The following is a 21,609-nucleotide window of genomic DNA, read 5'->3' as shown; positions in this document are numbered from 1 at the left end:
GCTCTGCAGTTTCCACATGATAGTAGCCCCTATTCCTCAAACAGATCTGAGAAATCCACTCAGATGAGAACTTCCTCATTTGTTCCCAATGGATTTAGTTCAACAGGGACCAAACAATGGTTAAAATGAAGTTCTCGGTGTGTGTACTCAGTGTAGCTACTTTATAGCCACTCTTCTCATTTTAGTTTTCCCTGTGTATACTAGATACAGCATCTAATCAGTCACATGAAAGCAGACGCCTTCCATTTCATGGATTTTCCATGGCTGTATCCATTTTCAGCCTTTCAGTCCCCAATGGCACAGCAAATTAAGAGGTAGCATTCCAGCAATTAAATTCTAAAGGTTATCAGCTCAATCACTGAAAGATTTAGTGTCAAATCTTAACAATACTGTCTCTCCAATCTTTATTCCTCCTACTGTCTTCAAACTGCAATCAGTATTTTCTTAATCAAGCAGACTGCAAGTTTTCCATCTGGTGACATTTTGACAAGAGATGCATGAAAAATTGTGCCCTGAGCTTAGACAATTTGAGGAGCTGTGGCTTTTTGTTGGCATGTCACCAATTAGCCGCACTCCCAGGTTAATGGTATAACAGTCACGGTCCTGCTTACTGTCGTTTTCTTCAGTGCAACAAAACATCTCTCATTTGGCAGTCGGATGTGTTCTTCGTAGGCCAGTGGCCCCCAACCCACAGACAAGGCTACATCCATGGCTCTCCAGCGCAGCTTGCAACTGCAGGCAATTAAAAGGTTAAAAGAGAGGCTGACAGGCAAAGCAAAATACTGACTCTCAGTATTGCTGCCCAGAGGCCAGCAAGGGTTAGGAACCACTGGCTTTGCTCCGACATGCCCTGTGAATGCTCCATTGCTATAATGTATTAATGCAAACAAAGTTCAGGCAGTTGAAGCCAGCCAAGGTCACCTTCCTGGCTTAGAGTGCATCCCATTTACCAGGATGTCCCTATTAATTCTTAGACACCAAGAATCAGCTTTTCCTGATGTGATTTGCTAATTCAAAGCGCATTAGCACGAACGCAGGCGCTTCCGACCCGCTGGGCACAAAGATGTCAAATGGAATTTGGGACTGCACCCAGTGGACAAGATTGTATTTATTCTTCAAACATTCCCCGCTGCCTCGGATCCTCTCGTTCAGGACCAGATGTCAGCTCCATCATGCAAGAGGCGGGAGCACCACATAAAGTACTGGCTGTGCAGTCACAGCCCAGGAGCCCGCGGCACCTTGGGCACTTTTAAAACTCACTTGTGTTCTCCAAGTAGGTGGCTGCAGCCTTCTTAAACAGGCCTGTACTCCCTTTGCTTTGTATTGCCTACCTACGCCAACGTTAGCATCAAGCACCTCCGCGGGTTCCTGCTCCCGTAAGAGGTTTCTCTCGAGGAAGTCGGGGAATGCATGCACAGCCTCAGTGAAACTGGTAGCTGTCGTGCAACAGCCGGCAATGCTGCTCAGTGTTCACAGACACTCCTTAGAGGGCAGATTCACAGCTGTTGTGTTACCTCCTCCACAAGCTAGGCCAAAACGTTCAGGAAGACAAAAACCACCCCACTGTGGCTTCAGGACGTTGTGACGTCTCCTTAGGACAGAGTGCTGTTCCCTCGCCCCACACAGCTACATTGCCAACAGGTTTTTATCTCAGGTGGAAGTTCTTCATGCCACCCGGACGCTCCCGTCAACTAAAAGTGGTTTGGCTCTTTAATTCTTTAAACCCATTACTTTAAGACATGGCTGGGGATGTTGACTTTATTGCTAAGTCAGCCTTCAAACCACAAGCCATTTAAGTGCTGCCGTCTTGCTTCTCTCATGGTCAAGCAGAACTGGTTGAGTCACTCCAGCATTTTATAAAACACATTTGGGGAGGTTTCACCTCTAATAGATTTTGTTTATTTTGTAATTTTTTTTCCTGCCAAAGTTAAACAAAATCTTCTGAGCTGCACATCCAAGAGGATGGTACTGATCTTCAATGCATGGACTGATTTACACATCATCATTATCATTCCTTGTCTGGGGCCAGCTGACCGCCTCTCAAGGGACACTGCACTCGCTCACAGACCAGTGGCTCCCTGGTTTCCATGGGATGCTGGAGGGAGAGGTGCTTTTGCTCTTCCCCAGGAGGGCAGAGCCAGTCCCTAAAGGATCATCATTAACTACTCGGGAGTTCACCTGCTTTCAGGTGTTTGGTCCCTAAAACAGATTCCAGCCACCTGGACTCTGTAATCCCAGGAAAAATGACTTTGTGCCCAGCCTGGCCTGCACAGACTCTATGAAGGCCAGTCTTTGTGGGTGTTCATCATTCCCAGGGGTGTCTGCACAACGACCTCTCCGAGATGGTGAGGGATATTCCAATCAAACCTCCAGCTTCGTTTCTCCCCATCTCCTGTCACTCTACATCCTTCTCCTCCTTTCACACTGTCCCCTAAACGTAGGACACCTGCCCACTGCGCTGCAGCAACCATCTTCACCTGTCTCTCCCCTCCAGCCCTGTGTCTGCAGCCTGGCCTCCCATTTCCCGCCTCCATGGACTCTGCCTGCTCCAGCAGTCACGCTATAGGAGCTGTATCACGCAGCTGTGCAGACGAGACAGACTCCTCAGGGCAGCAGCACAGACCAGGCAGAGTCCACTGACGAGCCACCTGCATCAGCAGCTCTACGTAAATGGCAAAGGTCATCACCAAGCAGAAGATACGCTCCTGTTCTGACCCCCGAGTCCGGACGGCAGCGCCATGCTTCAAAACCCAATGAAAAATTCCCTGCTACAGTCTTGATTTAACTCTGTTGCTATAAGAGCCACAGAACTGTCACCTGATGATGAGTATGTGGTTTGGCAGGCACGTCTGTAGATGAGGCCAAGAACAAGGTTCCAGACATCCTTTTTTCCTGCTTAATTCAGTTCTTTCTTTCCTTTCCTGCAGTACTCGTCATCGCAGAGTCCGAGTGCCTGTCCCTTTATCTCCCCTGTGTATCGTCACTGTTGTACGACTCAGAATGAGCTACCAAACCATTTGCCCGACGGATATAATGCTAACTATGATTAACTCTGTATGAGGGATAAATTACTTCTGCTCAAATTAAGAGGCTCTGAACAATTTAGGCAGCACAGTGCCCATGTGTCCAGGCAGCACAATACGTAGTTTCCTCCTCGCTGACCCTTGCCTATTTTTAACTGTTGCAATCGCAAATTCTGTCCATCCACCTGTCTAGTCATCCATCGGTTTCTACACGCACCTCTAAAGTTGTCTGCCAATCCACTTATCTTTCCTGGGATCCAACAACCTGCATGTTTTTCTCTAGCATCACAGGACTTGACTGCCCATTGCTCAAGTAAACCATGACTGAAGACCCCACTTAAATCCTGGCCTCACTGAAGACCAGCAACAAACCCTTGTTGACTTCAGTGAGGCAAGGATCCCCACTTTACATTTGCTAACGTGTTGGGGGAAAGTTTCAATAACTGAAAAGGGTAAATTTCACAAAACAAAAATCTAGTGAGAAAAGCACTTGAAAGATTGCAACTATAATTCCAGGAACAGCACTGGCTTACCAGGATGCATGTTCTAATGCAGGATACTATTTCATCCCATTGACGTGGCATCGCTCAGCTACCACCTTGTAATGAAAACCTGAAAGGCAGCAACAGCTATGGGACACACGGCGAGTTCTGATTTGACTAGGTCTGAATGACGAGGACAAAAGGCACCAAATGAATAAACACAGAAACCCATAATTAATCCTCTCCGATTTCATTTGGACTCATCCTCCTCCTGGTGAAGAAGACAATGTGTTTATAAACTAAAAAGAAAGCAGGGCAATTCCATTCAACTGCTGGAGGACTAAAGTGCCACCAAAGCTAATGCCAGGTAAAGTGAAGGGTGAAAAAAATGGACTCTTCTCCAAATTTTGTGTGTTCATACTTCCAAGATTTGAAAAAAAAATCAAAAAAAAAAAAAAAAATCTCAATTTTGAAAAATCTCTACAAGCCTTTTTAGCCAGTGTAGAAGTCATTTAAACTTGATGGAGATTGTTTCTTGGGGTTTTTTTCCTCCTTCCCAATGTACGTATGTTATTTTTTTTTAAAAAAAAGCCAGTTCTACCTAAGAAGTCTTCCACTGTTCTGCTCTGCAGTGTGTTGGCTATTAAGAAAAATAACCACAAGTTACAAATATTGGGTATTGCATGCGGTACAATGGGGAAAAGATGCTAAACTCTTGGTCCAGCTCTACGAAGAGCAACATTAACCAGAGCAGGATGGCTACTCTAGTGTCAGTGCTGTTAGCAGGAGGACTTTGAGCTACTTCACCTCTAAGGAGAAGAAGAGGGAAGACAGACTAAGTTAAATGCTACAACTATGGTGTGTTAGGGGAGCACTCCAAGAATGGTCAGAGGGAGGCAGAGGCACTTACGTGAGAGAGGGATGCCTGCAGTTTTCCATGGATGAGACACAGGTGAAAAGAAAAGACAGAGATGGACCCCAAAAAAAAGAGAGAGATGTAAAAGAGCTGAAAATAGGCAACAGAAACCACAGAGCTGGACATTCAAAATAACCAGCACTGCACTGAATTCCACGTTGCAGAGAAGGGCGAGGCAGTGGGACTGCTGCGACAGGGTGGAGGAGGAATACAAGAGCTGGCTTGTGGCCCAGGGTCATCGTGGAGCAGGTTCTGGTTCAGTGCTTCTGGCGGAGGACAGCCAGCTACAGGACCATGCAGGACTCCCAGGGGAAGTGGGCTGGGGTCACCCTGGAAGCGTGACAGCTGGGAGCTTACAGCAAGCGCCTGGGTAATGGCTTCAGCAGGAACACAGTTAGCCTGAGAAGGATCAGGAGATGGGGATGCCTCCAGGAACACGGATGTGATGGTGGAGGGGAGCGGGGAGGTGACCACTGGAGTGAAATGAGGGGATGAATGGAGCAGGAATATCCAAGCTGTCATCTCAGGCTGACCTGGGATACGAAGTCCATGGCTAGCGTGAGGGGAACCTTGTAAAGCAAACCTCAGCTCTCCCTTCCTGGATCTAGTACACCACCTTTAGCCGCATGGACATTATTTTCTCTCCCCCCCAACCCCGCTAGCAGCCCTTCCAAGGCTGAACTAGCCTTCTGTTCCTTAGGATTTCACTCTTGATTCAAGCCAGGGGAGACCCAAACTGCGCAGAAGCTCTGCCCACCACAGACAGAGATGCTTCGAACAGCAGGCACCGAGAAATCCCCTTGCATGTTCCCTGAGCCCTGAGAGACCACAGACTGCAGGAGCATGAAAAAAACCCAAAACTTTCTGTCATTTCATGCCCTTTCCTGCAGCTGCCTCTACCCCTCTTTGTTGCTCTGTTAATAGCCCCCGCATAGCACAAAGCCAGCTGCTGCTGGTAAGGGGAGACCAGCCTCTCTCAATGGGCTGCATGCCTGCATTATTAAAATGCCCTTGGACTGCCTGCCCAGATCCTCTGGATAGCCAAGTGTTTGGTGCAGCGAGCCAGTTGCAGCCCAGAGCAATGCTCACCTCTCACCCCCCATCCTCAGAAGAGACAAAATATTAATAATGAAAGCCAGCAAAACCCTAAACTCTCAACAAACTTTGCAGAGGGTGGGTATAGGGAGATCTGCAAGAGAAAGGGTTGTCACATGAGTATGGCAAAGAGCCTGGAGAAAGGCAAAGACCAAGTCACAGAGGCATTACAAGGACATGGCTGTACTTACGAACTGGCTGGGTCTTGAATTCTGACAAGGTGCTGATCTCCCCCAAGCCCTTGCCGTTGACAGCGGACAGTCGCACCACATAGGTGGTCTCTGGTTTCAGGCCTGTGATGGTGATGATGCCCTCCATGTTTGCTGCGGGAGAAATGGGGGTAGGTTGGAGACAAGGGGGCAGGGGTTGAATCGACAGCACGGATACATTTCACGTCCTACAATCTGAAGCACATTCAGCTAAGGTCCGGTTGTGTCCAGCCTTGCACGACCGCCCCAGAGAACAGAAAGGTGCCAGGGCCCTCCCCACTGGGTAGCTTAGTGCAGGAGGGCATCATGCCCTGAATGCAGGGTCTGGCAGCAGAGTGAAGAGCATCCGAAGCACCTGGCATGGCTTGGGACCTGGAAGGACCACAAGGGCAGGGGTGGCAGTGGCACTGTGAACACTGCATCTACCTGCACACAGCATAAACCCAGGCCCATTCCCTCCGAGGGAAAGGACGGGCTGCTGTCTTGTTTTCAATATTTATGGGACCCTTTCAGATACCTCCCGTTAGTCCAGATACCAGAACCTCCACATGACCCTGAGCCATCACCTTGGAAAGATTCATTGTTCTTGATACACTTGAAAGCACAGAGCCTGGAAGATCCAGGGACTGAAGGCAAAAAGCAGTCCAGGAATTTGTCTTCCGAACTCCTGCTGAACTATTCCAGAGCTAAGAGCCCTGTCTGAGGAGGGGCTACTGCCCTCCCCCAGCGACCAAGCTGGGAGGCTCTGACTTATGAACCAAAGCAAGGTTGTAACTGTCTGAATGGTAAAAAAAAAACAACCCTATTTCTGCTTCACAGAACAGAAGGAAAAGGTTGACATCCCAAACTCACTCTGGCACTGACCACACAATTCCCATCAGGGTATGAACCAGAGATTTTAGCTGCCTGAGACTAGGGGGGACTTAAATCCAATCTGAGTTAAATTGAGTTAAAACCTATTTCTCCGCCTGCCAGCTTCCCCAGCCCAAAGCAGCCTGGGCTTGTGGGACTCCAGGCTGGCTGTAAGGCATGCATGTTTGCACAGGCTGCTGTGATGGGGTAGGGGTGGATGGCGGTCGAGTCCTGCTGGGAGGACTGTGATGTTCTGATGACTGTTTAATTTTTGTAGTTTACAGCACAAGCATCAAGAGCCTTGGGCAAGGGCAAAGTCCCTTTACTTCAGCTCAAACCAAATCACATGCATTCATAACCACTACCACATACAGCAATGGAGACTGAGTGGTGTCTGAATGCTACGTGCAATGCTGGTCTCCCTGACGCAGATGGGATGCTGGAGAATGAGGTGGGGCTCAGCTGTGGGAAAGGCTGGGATCCTTGGCAGTGGGATTCCCACGCTCCAAAGACACCGAGAGTCTCCTGAGATGGTGAGAGAGAGAGAAAAAAGGAAGAGCTCAGGCCCCTACCTTCTTTGGCATCGTACCACCTGAAGCGCCACTCCTCCTCGCCCAGCACTCGCCACTCCGCCTTGTACTTGAGGATGGGCACCCCGCCGGTGGCCTCGGGCTCATCAAACTCCACCTGGGCGCTGCTGGAGTAGGGCTCCACTCTGTTAATGTACGGAGAAGACGGAGTATCTGGGGGAGGAAGGGAGGTAAGTGGTGAGGTGGAGCAGGGAGGTAGCAGGCACCCCCCTGTCTGGGCAGGTGCCAGAGGCTGTCCTGGGAGCCACTGCCTGATACCTGTTTGGAGCTCTCACCCAGCAAAGCCCAGTCCCGCCTGCCCAGGAGGTCGGTTATGGGGGCTCTGAGAAGGCAGAAAGGTCTGTCAAAAAGAAGGCCTTTTGCTTCGTCCCTCCAGCTCGCCACGGCCTGAAGCCCCTCCCCAGCTATGGACAGCTCTCACAGGGTGGTCCCAGGAACCACTGCCTGATATCAGTTTAGGTCTCCTGGGACAAGCTACTCACCTGCTTGCACGAGGATGAACTCGGAGGACTCCTGGCCGATGCGGTTCACGGCAGTGCAGTTATAGTTCCCGAAGTCGTTCTCAGAGTCCGGTGTCACCTGGGGGCCAAGGGAGCACCAGTGTAGCTCCTTACTGCTGCTCCGCACTGGTGTAAGTGAGAGGAGAACCAGGCTCCATCCCCATGCCCCCAACCCCTTCTGCCTTTGATTGTGTCCCAGAAACAAAAGGGGTGTGCTGAGCCTCAAAGACAAATGGAGTTGGACCACAGGCTCAGAAACTAGGTGGATGGGGGCAGAAAAAGCAATAGCCAGAAGGCAAGGAAAAAAAAGGAAAGTGCATTTCCATCCTACGTCAAGGCCTGCCCTCTCCTACCTGCCAGGTAACCCCCCACTCTTCCCTAAAGGCTGGAGATTTTTAATCCCCAATGACTGACAGCATACAACAGAGCAGCCCTGGGGTTTTCCCTTCAGGACTCAGCATCAAGAATAAGTTAATCCTTTGTGGTGATGTGGAGTCCAAGCAGTCACCCGCTCTGCGCCCCCGTCTCACCTCCAGGTAGCTGGCAGATGGGGTGTTGTAGATCTTGATGTTGCTGTAGTTGGAGCTTGGAAGCAGCTGCCCATCCCGAAACCAGGAGATGACGGCACTGGGGTAGGCAAACACCTCGCAGGTGATGTTGACTTGATTTCCCTCCCAGGTGTAGACGGCCACAGGGCCCTGAAGCTTGGGGGCATCTGGAAACAAAGACCACGTTGTTTAATGCAAGAGGAGAAGCAATGCCTTGCCATAGCCTCATTCTTTTTCCTTACTGTCTGAAGGGCTGGGCAGGCAGCATGCTGTGCCCCAGGGAGGGAGAGCAATCCTTCTGCCCCTGGGAAGTAGAGGGTAAGGGAGGGCAGTGCCTCCCACAGGGGACAGGACACGGAGCAATCTTCCTTACTGCCTGTCAGGCTGGGGGAAGGGCATTTGGAAGCAGAGGAGGGGAACGGGATTTAATGGCCCAGCAGCATTAAATGCATCAACACCATGGAACAGCTCAGCTCCGTAACCACTGGAGGTACAAACCTCACCATAAGCACCACAGGCCAGATCCCAAGGACCTGCGAAGGAGCCGTGCTGACACCAGCTGAGGCCTGTCCGTCACGCAGCCATTTATCAAGTGCCCCATCTCTTCTTCTTTCCTGATCCCAGGTCATGCTGCCTCCTGTTTTAGAACTGCCTATTCTGTGGCTGCCCAAACTGCTCTGGCATTTCCACAGCTGGCAAAGCCACTGCTCCTGGGATCCCCAAACCCCTTTGGTCAGCGGGGCTCTTGTGGAGTAAATATCCCAGCCATGCCGCCCCCTCCTTACACTGCACTTCGAGGTACATGGCCTGCGAGTCCTGCCCAATGGTGTTGCTCGCTGTGCACACGTATTCTCCAGCGTCCGTGTACTGAATGTCTTTAAGCGTGAGGGAAGACACTCGGGCATGGCTGCGGACCACGATGCGTCCATCCAGAGTCTAGCAGGAAAGGAAGGTGAGAGTCAGAGCAAGGCTGGAGCCGCTCAGGGCAGACAGCGTGGGGACGCCACATGGCTGGGGAATCAGGTATGAATCCAAATCTACCTCCTGTCCACCCCCAGCCCTGTAAGTGCTCAGAAATTTGGAAGCAATCTCCTAAGAGCAGTTGGGGACTGCCCACAGGGGAAACCTACAACGGCAGCAATACCGCTCCTTGCTGCTTCAGGCTGAATGCAGCAATTCCTGAACACCCAGGGGTGGGCGAGAAGCAAAGTGTCTCATACATGTCTGAGGAAAGGTGAACATGCACAAAGCACCCCCAGCATTCAGAGTTTGAGCACAAGGCCCAGTGCTACTCTAGGGAAGGCACTTCTGACTGCCCCACACTTCTGGAGAAGCCTGTCCTCATTGCTAGTCTCCAACGGGCCCAAAGCTCAGAGAGCCCTGACTCTTTTTTCTCTTGTACTCACTTTACACCAACACGTCTCCTTATTTCTGTTTGGCACTGGCATAGACAGGGTGACCATACATTCTGGTTTGCCTGGGACAGTCCCAGATTTTGAAGGCCAATCCCAAATGGTTGGCAAACATTAACATGAGAGTCCTGGCGCAGAGGCGTGGGGCGCAGTCCGGCAGGAAGGAGGAGCAGCATGGTGCACCAGGCAGGTCCGTCACCCTGCCAGGCTGGGCCCGTGCCTCTGCCCTTGCCTGCAGCAGCACCACTGACTTGGGAGAGGCAGGGGAAGTGTTTTGGATGTCCCAGATTTCCTGCTGGTCACCCTAGATATAGAGGAGGCTGAGGCCCCTGAGCCTATGAAAGTAGCTCAAGGTCTGCAAGCAGGACTGGGAAAGAAGCGACCCATCTAATACTCCCATGTAACGTTCTCTTGGGGTCTGTGACTTTAAACCAGTCCAGTAATGGAAGTGGCTGGCTTTGAGCCAGGCTCAAAATTGCTCCCATGCTGCACAGGAGCATATGAATGGCAGTGGTACACAGATAAGGGGCATTAAATCCAGGTCACAAGTCGCTGAGAGATCACAGCCATCCCTCCCTGCCTCTGCCTGTTAAAATCATCTCCTTTTCCCTTCACAGCTGAAACCTCCCCAAGCCATACCAGCAGAGCAGTTGAAGTGCTCCTGCTCCCCACCTGCACCCCCACAGACCTGCAGGAGTGTCACCCTCCCCTGATCTACCCTAGTACTGGGGCACAGCTCCTGGTGCCTTTGCCTTGCCTAATATTCAAACCATAAGCACCTCACCGCAGGCACTTTGCTGTCCTGTTTGTCGAGCAGGTAACATGCTTCTGGGCACTATATACAGACAAGATTGGGCTGCCTTATGCAAGCACCTGCGAGCACTGCTGGCACCAGTAAGGGCTGCAAGTCCCCAGCGCTCTCAGATGAAGCTGGAGCCGAGTTAGATGATAAATTCCCAAGAACTGAGGTACTCAGAGCTTTACAAGAGAGCTTTCTCAGGACCTGGCTCTTCTGGGGCACAGGCACCTTCTTGTGCAGAGCTGACAGCCCCTAAGCAGGGAAACTTGCACTTCAATATGAGCGGGGTTGACTGGCTCTTAATAAGGTACGCTTGGATGACACCACACACCTTCTCCAGCACCACCCGAATCGCTTGCCTCAGCACATGTGTCATTTAAGCCAGTCAAGCCTCATATCCAGAAAGTAAAATATCAATCAATCAGTCTTCATCGATAACCCATGGAAAACAACAGTGTTGCCCTGTTCCTTCTCCTGCAGCACCACTGCTGCATCCAGGTAGATGCCGTGGGCTGAACCCTCTCCTGGTGTGGGCTCTAGGGAATGTACAACTATGTGCCTCAAAGGGCAGCAGCTTTGTGGGAGCCTCACCGCAGAGAGGTAGTGAGCTATGCCACATCACTGACACTGCTGTTCTCTGCAGGGTGCCGAGCGGTGCCTTTCTTCTCCGAGCTCTTGGCAGTGCGGCACAGTTTCATCCTTCACAGAGTGCCCAGATGCCACTGAAAGAACTGGCCTGATTCTCGGTTCTCCCACGCCAAGGGACAAGGAGCTGCATTTATCCCCATACAGTAGGGAGAGCCCAGCTTTAGGATACCCAAGGCCTGCCTCCCCATGCACATAGACAGACACATGCCTTACCCACTTCTCATGCCAACAGGCACTGTTAGTTAAATGGCACCCTGAAATATGAGCCACCGGGCATGGATAAGGAGGGGGGCCAGAAAACTCCCCTGGCTGCACACTTTCATCTTCCCACTCAGGGCCCACCTGTAGCTCTTTATCACTGCCAGGCCATGCTGATACACAGTTATCAACAAGGCACTGTTAATCTGGGGCCCAATGATGCTGGAATGAAGCATTTCAGATAAATTAACTTCGCAACTCAAACCTTAATAATACTTTTGGTTTTGCTTGTAACTGAGCTTTTAACACCTGTCTACGATGATAAGGGTCTGCTCAGTTAATACCCAGTGATTACTTGCATCACCCTCCACTCCTGCGGTACAGTCTGGGTTGGAGTGGCAAGACAGGATCTGTGTGATTTGGGAGCACAAATGTGGAACTGGCGGAGGTTTGGAGAAAGAAGCCAACAGCTATTGTCCCTCTGAAGCAGGCGCAAGTGGTAGCTCCAGCCTACCCTCAGGGACAGGAAAGCATCCTTTCCAGAGCCCGGCTCGTGGCAGCAGGTGAGGGAAAGGATCTCAGACAGGAAGCTTAACAGCATAAGCTTTGACATTAGTAAAAGAGATGAGTTATAGGGTACAACATATTAAAGAATATGCAATTATACTTGGAATTAGCATCAGGACAAAAGAGGCAGCTACTAAAAATTCCAAATCCTTCACCAGAAAATCAGCACAAATGCCCGCTGCTTCTGTTTTCCATTTTCACAAGCTCTCCTCCTCTAACAGATTATTTCAAAACAGGGCCAGTGAATTCCTCACCCTTGTCTGAAATGAACCTTGACTGGCTTGGATAAGAGTTGAACCTCATCTAAATGACACTGCCCTCCTCTGCTTCACACAGGTTAAGATAGTAAGTCAGGCTGCTGAAACCCCACACAAAGCTGCTCTCAGCATCACAGAATGCAGTCACCATAGTCTGATGGCTAACGCTACTCTATAGCAGAACCACTGCTCGGTCGGGAACCAGATTACTGGTCTCGCTTTGAAGTGAGAAGTCTCTCTACAAACCACAAAGAGGTAAAAAAAAAAAACCACATATATATATATATATATATATATATATATATATATATATATATTTTTTTTTTAAATCACCATTTCACATAAAAAGTAACACATGATTTGCACCAAGTTGTGTTGTTTAAGTGTGTTCAATTCTCTCCCTTCCAAAACAAAAAGACAGTAAGAAAACAGTGGGAATTTAGCACTCGGCAGCATTTTCTAAAGACACAATAGCTGGTGAGGGAAGTAACTGCACTGACTGGGAGATGAATGTGTTCACACTGGTCTCTGTGAGAAGACTGAAGGCAGCAATTGAGCAAATAGTTGAGTTGGGTTGGAGTGGAGTGGAGGCAGCAAGGAGGCTTCTCAGGGCCACAGGAGGAAGGTCTCAGAGTTGCAGCCTGGTGGCACCAGCCAGGCTTGCAGCTGGGGACAGCTTTTGCCCATTTGTTTTCACACCCTTTGAACAGGGTTATTTTTTGAAGGGCAAACTGAGGCCTTGTGCACAACTTCCACCAGCTCCCCTCCCAATGCAGCTAGTTTGCTCACCCAAAGACATGTAGCTACAGGTCAAATAACATCTACTGCTATCGGCTGATTCTTTTAATTTAGTACTGTTGTTAATACTGCTTAGTTGGCTTGGTTATTGTGCTAGCGGTTTGTTAATCTGCAATTCTTTAAAAAACTAAGAGATTGACTATTGGTCTGGTAATCTTATACCTCTTGCTTCTCGGGCCGGGTCCACGAAGCCTGGAGAGAACAGATATAAAACACAACAACAACAACAACAAAAAAGCAATAGAAGTTTACAATGTGTCGGTTTTTACGTATCATACTGTATGCATCACGCTGAGTCCTGTGCACATGCAGGGTTTGAGTCAGACCGATCGTGGGTGGAGAGAAAGGGCTGGGGAAATAGCACTGAGATTTCCAACTCCCACTGTAACTTCCAATTAGATTTGCATACAGAATCTTAATTTTATTTATTTATTATTATTATAATTTTTTTTTTTACAGACGGATCTTAAAACAATCCTAGCCTAATGGTATTTAAAAACTTTGTGCTTCTGCCATTCCATATTAAGTGACTGCGTATTTCACTTGGCTGCATCGCACCACTTCGACAAACATGCCCCCGGGGTGCTGTGGAAACGATTCCAATGACCCAGGTCACTTACTGCAAAGATATTTATAGAACTGGTGCCCTAACAGAGATTTCGTTATCTGTACAGACACATGGGTTATTATTAATGCTTGCACACTGTTAATATCACCATGCATTTGTGCAGTGCTTTTACATGCACGCTGTGCCAAGAATAAGAGCTCTCCAATTACTGAGCAGTGGAAAAATGTGAACTCCAGAGCAGAATAAAACCCAGTGGTGATGGAGCCTTTAAACACCGCTGGAGAATTCGCCAGCTAGCTGTGCTTGCAGAAGCACTCAGGCCTCGCAGGGATTGGAACAAACAACTGTCAGCCATACACCAGCCTCATCAATAAATGCATGTTCCCCTTCAGAGCAAGCTGGTAGTCGCACAGGCCAGTCACTCCCACCCCGTTTAGAGGGACCCAGGGCTTGTGGGGTTCACTTTTTTCCTCTCAATCATCTTTCAGACTCTTGGCCACAGCATCCGTTTCATTTGCAACTTGATCCACTTCAGTTCTGGAGTCAAAAATCACCTGCTAATATCAGAGCCACCAGGGCACCATTTAGGTGTGACCTGAAGGTGTGAGCCCTGCCAAGGGCTGGATGGTAATGGCATACATGAGAGACAGCAGAAACAGAGATGGATGGTCAGGAGATGAGGTTGGGAAATGCAGTATTGTTTCCCAAAGTGCTTCTGGTGAAAGTAAAGGTGACCAGCAAACACAATGAGACTGACGTATTAATGCACGGTGCAGACAGCCTCATCTCAGAATACCTCCTGGTGAAGGAGGGCTCTTTACTTATCACCTGCCTTCCTTGAGGTTGACTCTCCATAATCCTGCTCCTGGCTAGCACTCCCCATGCCAAGCCCACCTGAGAGGGAATTCACCAAGCCCTGCACTGGTTGGGACTTTCCATGGTACATCCGGCACCCAACCAAGCCCAGGCTCTGTGGAAGCCTAGTAAGCAAGTTGCGATAATTGAACACAAACCCTGTTACATGTGGCTGGACTCAGCACGGTCACTCTCAACACAGCGCTGCAATCGCTGCAGCAAGGTCCTACCCCCATCCTCACTGTAGTGCAAAATATCTTATTAGAGATTCCAGGATTCCAGTTTGATATGCCAAGGGACAGGCAAATCTCACATCTTTCCAATGCTTCACCTACTTTTCTGCACCAGTTTCCCTGGCACTCCAGAGGGCTGCACTTCGTATCAGTGCAGCCATCTTGCTTCAGTCTAGAAGCAATCACCTGCTGAACCCTTCATCTGCAGAAGCTGGTTTAAGACGAGCCCATACTTGTGGGAAAATGCCTCTGGATCATACAGCACCTGCAGCAGTGGGCTCAGAACAACTGTCCTCTCTGTCTTTCCCCTTACAGTGTTTTTCATCTCTGCAAGCTTGGAAGTAGATGGAGAAGGAGAGAAGCTAGCTTCCAGTTTCTTGAATTACTTGTGTTTACATGCTGACCCAAACCCCTTGGAGGCAGGAGGAATACTAGTACTCCCTAGGAGAAAAGGAAGTCAGCACCTCACACATTCGGAGGAAGTTTCTCCCTTTCGAAACAAGCAATTAAATAGGAGCATCTGAGAATTCAAGGGATTCCTAGGAGCATCTAATTAAATTAACCCCCCGAATATTAAATATAAAATCATCCATATGCAAATGTCATCAAAGGCAGGGGCACAAGAGAAATGAAGTTTGGAAATCACAGGTTAAGGGAGCGGAGGCTGCTTGACAAAGATCCGCACATGCATTATGAATACCCCCAACATGTAACAGCTGTATTTTGCTTTAACATTGCTTCCTTGATGACAAGCAGCAACACTGATTTACAACAGCAGAAGTTGTCTTTTTGTAATCGGGTCTGGGCTTTTCCTTGCCTCTTGTATTTCCTTTTTGACACTTCACTCAGGCTGGACCGTGACAAGGAAATGCACAGAAAGGAAATCCCAGGTCTGGCTATCATGCTCCATGTACCCCTTTACCTGCAAAATATTGCTACTCATCCCACCCACACCTGATACACCTCTGCATAGTCATTTCCAGAGGAGGAACATCCAAAGACACCCATGCCCTTAGTCACCATGCACTGACCAATCAGAAACTCCACTTCCATTATTAAAATTTAGGCAGATAACCCTTGGCAAACCACTGCATACCCCTGGCGGTATGCACACCCCAGTCTGAAAACCACTACTCCAGCCCAGCACTGGAACATTTGCACCCTGTTAAACCCTGCAGAGAGAAATGACCTCTGAGATATTTTCTCCAAACAGATTTCATTTGAATGTTTCTAGGTTTTTAAGCAAACTGTGTTAGATGTTTTGAGCCAACTGTGCTACCTGAAACAATTCTGGGCCAAAACTGTCATGCGGCCTCTCGGAAATGCCAAGAAACGTCTGCAAAATGGGAAGAGCAAAAGAGGGTGCATATCATAGCTGTGCTACCTTCTTGAAGTGTGAGATCTGTGCAAACTGCTCCATTTTAAGAACCAGGCAACTTGTGAGAGTGCCTTCGCATGACTGGCTGAGCAACTGCACTGGCACATGCACAACACCGCTGTCACCAGTGCACAAGGGGGCAGAGAACAAGAGCAGCATTATGCCGACACTCTCATCAAGTCAATTAGGGAAGAGACCCATTTGGGGTGGAAGCTGGTACCTTGTGTTCAGTGTCTGCTACAGTTCCACACAAACAGTGTTGTAGTCCTGATGGTCCCAGACACACGCAAAAAACAGGAGTTGCGAGGTGAGGTAACAGCTTAGGCTGTGTCGGCTTCTTTTCCAGACCGGAGGAAGGGCGTTCTGTGCCTGGAAGCTTGTCTGACATCTCTCCAGCTATCAAGCTGGTTCAGTAAATGGTATTACCTCACTTCGCAATTCCTGTCCGAGGATAGCTTGCTCCCTGCAGTGTGCTGCCTGCTCTCACAAAGCCGCAGCCACAAATGAACTGGCAAAGAACAAAGCCCTGCATGAGACTTGCATACTTCTCTCCCATATACAGTTGGCTTCTAAGTTGATTACTTCAGTGCTTTCTAGTCTGGGGCTAGAAGACCAGATTCTGCCTTGGCAGAGAGAAACCACACAAATCAAGGGTCAGTGTGGCCCAAACAGGGTTATCTGCAGGTAAATCAGAAAGGACTATTTTCTTACCCTCCCTCCCTCTCAATGTGTGCTCCTGCTGCAGAAGCAGAGCAGAGCAGTGCACAGAACCCTGTTCCACAAGGTAGCATGTGCAGCGCTCTCCCTGCTGGGATAATCACTGCATCTAGCACCTTCTCTTGTTCTCCAACACCCTCCCTGACTCAAATGAGAATGCACATGCCTAATCCTTGACTCACACCTTTGCCTTGCTGTCAAGTGGATGATATCAGGTAATACAGCTTCTGATAAGCTTGGGAGCAGCAGCAAAACAGACGCTGTTCCTTCAGTGTCCACTGGCAAGATGTGAACAGCACAAACTATAGAAGGGCTTTTTATTGTCACTTGTTATCCAGGTGGTGTGAGACATCCTCTACTGTGTGACGAGCACATGCCATTCCTGGTTATTGGTTCCTGGGCTTGTGTGTAAGAGGGGCTAGATCACCAAGCATGTCTCTCCCTACCAGGACAACATCATTACATCTGCACTGAAAGAGGGAAGCCTGAACACAACAACATAAACCTGATCAGCACCTAATTTTACTGGATCTCAGTTGTTATCCTACAAGACAGACAGAAAGGACAACACCTCATGAGCTGGGCTGCAACAGTGAGGATGCTGAGTGGCTGTCTGGATAGTTCCTCTTGTATTGCTCAAAGGAGAGGTGTATTCATTTGCCAACACAGCAGTGATAAATACTCATGGGAAGATAAACAAAGGGTATTTTGAATCAATGGGAGATCACTAATGACACTCCTGGGTGATCCCTGTTCGAGCCAGTCTTCTGCAGCAGACGGAGGCCAGATCCTCAGCTGGACACAGCCAAGGACGTCACTTGCATTAGGTGTGCTCTAGCTAGCAAGCTGCCAGGAACACCTCCTCTCTCCCTCTCTCATTCAGAGCAGGTGCACTGAAGAGGAAGGAGGAGGATGGACACACTACCAGCAGGGATCTTAGGCTACGTCACCCTCAAAACGTTTGATAGCTGTTGCCAAGATCGTAGTTCACCTAGAGTATGCGCATACTTCATTGCTTCTGCCAGTGCAGAGTCCTCTGCCAGTGCATGAGGCTGTCCAGCAGAATAAGTGTGGTCTTGGGGTGCAGATACCGTGGAGACCCTGGTGCTGCTTGCTGACTACACACTGGGACCTGTTTGTCATGCACTCCTCTGGCACTTACAGCATCTTGTGGCACTTACAGCTTCTCTGCTGTTTCTTTGCCTGACCTCTACGCTCTTAGGTTTTGGACAGAACCTTGGGGTGACTTTTCAGAAGTGGCTAATCTCCAGATATTTAAAGATATCAAGATGAGGGGCCTCCAATTTTGATGGGCAAGGGGCTCCAATGCCTACCAGAACCTGCCCCAACAGATTTTGGAGCCTAAATCCCATTTTCAAAAGTCACTTAAGTCTCATCAAAAGAGAGTCTGATTTGGGCTCTTAAAATCCTAAGTCCCTTTTGAAAATGGGACTTGGGCACGTTTAGAAACTCTTCCTTGTCCCAAAGTCAAGGCTTATCGGCTTCCCTAAGCTTTGCTGGGAGCAGGAGGGGTGCAGCTGAAGATGCAGCTGTTATGTGTGTTTGTGTGTGCATCTGAGAGATATATGAAAGAGGAATTTTCACAGTCATTTTTAACTGCTGAGTTTTTCCTATAACATAAATCTGCAGGAACAGCTCAAAAACAAACAAAAGCTTATCAAGAAAGTGCGTGCCTGGCACTTCATAATGAGATAGCAAACCCTGTAACAAAGGACTGAGCCAGTCCATCAGACACATGTGGTTTGAATCTGTGTACTTTCCCCCATCCACACAGGAAACTGCTCTGATATGCACCATGGCTCCATAATATAAATCACCAACTCAACAGCATCAACAAGATATATGAAAGCCTCAAAAATAGTTAGCAGTTTGCAGAAGAGGTCTTGGTAGCTAAAGAGGAGCAGACAGACATGGCACTATGGAAAGAGGGGGTTCCCCTGGGAGGCTTCTACTTCAATCAGTCTCACTCCTGCCCTTAGCTATGACTTGCTCTTTCTCCCACATGCAGGCTCTCTGTCTCAGTAGCCCTGGTCTCCTGTCTAATGCTTCCCCCAGATGAAGCAACCCCCAGATGTTGTCATATTGGGAACATGAGGCTACCTGTCTGGACGCACTGTGGATCTATGTCAAACCTCCTGGAAGGCAGTGGTAAGCCTTTCTACCAACTTTCCCTGGCTGCAGACGGGGTGCTTTATTGACTCCAGCAGAAGTTATGCTTTTTCTACTGTGGAAGAATCAAGCCCGGTAGCGTTTGGCATCTGGGATAACAGGTTATCCATCCATAAATACATTAAATAGCTGAAATCCCTGAGACAACATAAAGGGCTCATTCAGAAGCTGAATGCAAGCTATAGACTGTGTGGCTGGATTGAAGACAATGTCGAGTTCCATCTGTCTTCATCACATGCACTACTGAGCCCCCTTGCTTTCAAACTGAATCAACCCCACAAAAAGGTTCGAGCTGCATGACCCTAGAGATGGCCTACTGTTACAGCCTTACTAATGAACAAGAGCTAATTTCCCAGAGGCCTACAGGTATATTGGCTTTGGGACTGTGTTCTCCCTTCTTGCTCGCCTGTCTTTTATGAAACGCTTGCAACAATGGACTAAGGTCCCCAAACATTGTCCAGATACACTTCTAAGGCTGCCAGTGGCAAATCAAAGCTGGAGGAATACACTTTTTAAAAACTGCTAATTATTTTTGTATTTGAGCACAAAATGGTATTGATGTGTGATTAACGATACAGGTGAACACAAAGGCAACCAGGCTTTTGTGCCCAGAGCACGTGCAGCGTTTTTATAGGATACAGGAGGGCGAGAGAGAATTAACAGGCTCATTTTGGTCCATAAAACCTCACATTTGAAAGATGCTCGTTACCCCCTCTGCCCAGGATAACTCCAGCATCCCAACGAGGTCACCGAGTGCACTGAAACAGTGGGGCCTACTCCTATCCACCATGCTGGAAAAAGGTTTTGCATCACATCCTTTGGAAGCTCCTGCAGAAAGTGTCCATGAGGTGGTACTCAGAGAACTCATGGGACAGCAGCAGAAACCAAGAGGTGGTGGTGGGGCAGATCCTCAGCTTTGCTCAGCTGAGGCCAGGGGAGCCAGCCTCACTGACACCAACTGGGGTCTGGCCCACTCATAATAATAAAAGGTTTGCAGGTGCCTTGAGCACCAGAGGGGCTTCTCATACCTTACAATGCGGAAGGAGGGAGCATCCCCAGGACCATAGCGTGCATCTGTGTGGCATCATCCTGTCTTCCCACCCTGCCGAGAGGGCTGGGAGAGTGAGGGATGAGCTGCTACATGCCCTGTTTCAGAGGTCGCGTCTTTGGGAGTGGCTTTACCTTTTCTTCATTACTGATGTTACGGGTAGAAGTTTTCCAGGTGATGGAGGGGATCGGGTCCCCAGAGGCCTCGCAGGTCAACGTGATTTGGTCCTCCAGCTCCATGGCAGTTTTGTTCTCCACATAGGTGATTTTAGGTTTTGCTGGAAAGGGAGAGCAAACATTTACTCAGCTGCTGCCAAGACCCGAGGTCACCCGGGATTAGCAACGCTGGAGTCAATGCTACCTTAAAGAAACTACGTTTGCACTTTCAAGGAACTGCTGGCATGATGGGGCATGGGCACGAGGTGTCAGTGACAGTCTTTACGCTTGTGCTCATCGCTGGGGTTCGCAGCAGAGGGGCACAGAAGCGCTATGCATCTGCAGTAGGGTCCGTGTGATAGCACTGGCAATGTCTGTCACTTAAGGTACATCTACACCAGTTCAGCAGCACTCAAGTGCCACCCTCCATCCCCCTGCCTGCTCCAAACCCAGAAATGAAGCAATAAACTGCTGCTGCAGGGAACCCACCCCACTGCCACCCTCGAGGCCTCTGCATCCAGAGTTCTCGGGAGGGGGGGCAGGGAGCGCCTCAGTACAGCCTCATGCTGGCCCACTGCAAGGACTGCACTGTACACATGGGAGAGGAGACAGGACACTCCTGGTGTCTGCAGCACAGTCTCTGGCAGAAACCCTCATCTGCTAAGCAACAAAGCAATAGCAAAGGGGCTGACACGGGAATTCACCCTGTGTCTGAGACACACCTTGTTGCCACCTGGTTTAGGCAGGACACGCGGCTTCCAGCCCCTACCAGCGAACTGCCGATGACCCACTGGTCTCTCAGAGGGGTCAGTTATGAAGAGGGGAGACCACAATAGGCCTGTGAGGGCCCCAGTTACCAAAGACTTTGAGGTGGATAGTGGCGTCCTGCTCCCCAGCCTTGTTCTCAGCAATGCAGATGTACTCTGCCTCGTCACTCTTTTCCACCTTCCTGATGGTCAGCCGGGAGCCGTCATAGTTGAAGTCGTACTTCTCATCGTCGTCACCCGGCTCTATTTGCTCTCCATCCCTGCCGGGCACAAAGCACACGGGCTGGTGAGTGTGAGGTTGATTTTAGCCACTAAGTTTACACTAGTTAGAAGAGGACATGATTTCCCCTGACACCACTGGCCACCTTCACCCACCCTGGGCCATCTATTCACCACCCCACAGCTGCTTCCTTGCCCCGAGGCCCTGCCCCATGCACACACTAAGGCAAGGCTGGCTTGCAGAACCGACAGGCACCTTAAACAGCAGCCAGCTGGGGCTGCTCAACCCCCCTGCCCCCAAGCAGGGATTCCCCCTGATCACCCCTGCAGCAGATTCCTGGCCACTGCCAGCCCAAGCCTTGGAACATCCCCCTCTGCATAGCAGCACAGGGCCCACCAAACGCACCTCTAGCACATGCCCCAGTAGTCAGATCAGGGCCCGGGAAATGAGGACACCTGGGTTCTTTCCACTGATTTAGGGACCAATCTAAAGCCTGCTGAGAAAAACTCCTGCTGACATAATGGGCCTCATGCTGTGACAAGGGACAAGGCACTGAATCTATTTGTGCCTCGTTTTCCCCAGCT

General features: G+C 49.5%; 1 protein-coding gene across 7 annotated transcripts in view; it reads right to left on the bottom strand.

Annotated features, from left to right (window-relative positions):
• The window catches only part of NCAM1 (neural cell adhesion molecule 1), a 214,709-nt gene that overhangs the window by 42,065 nt on the left and 151,035 nt on the right, over positions 1 to 21,609 (bottom strand). For all 7 annotated transcript variants that reach the window (XM_090027742.1, XM_090027743.1, XM_090027744.1 and 4 more), the window contains exons 7-13: positions 20,896 to 21,065; positions 20,018 to 20,160; positions 9,001 to 9,151; positions 8,198 to 8,382; positions 7,650 to 7,746; positions 7,150 to 7,320; positions 5,708 to 5,839 (exon numbers count right to left, since the gene is read on the bottom strand). In XM_090027742.1, coding sequence (XP_089883868.1) covers positions 5,708 to 5,839; positions 7,150 to 7,320; positions 7,650 to 7,746; positions 8,198 to 8,382; positions 9,001 to 9,151; positions 20,018 to 20,160; positions 20,896 to 21,065 — 1,049 coding nt within the window. The remainder of the gene's footprint in view (positions 1 to 5,707; positions 5,840 to 7,149; positions 7,321 to 7,649; positions 7,747 to 8,197; positions 8,383 to 9,000; positions 9,152 to 20,017; positions 20,161 to 20,895; positions 21,066 to 21,609) is intronic.

Source organism: Crocodylus siamensis, chromosome 14, assembly GCF_052110815.1.
Source record: "Crocodylus siamensis isolate JL-2025a chromosome 14, ASM5211081v1, whole genome shotgun sequence".
In the NCBI taxonomy this organism is placed as follows: domain Eukaryota; kingdom Metazoa; phylum Chordata; order Crocodylia; family Crocodylidae; genus Crocodylus; species Crocodylus siamensis.
This window is presented reverse-complemented; position numbering and strand designations above follow the sequence as displayed.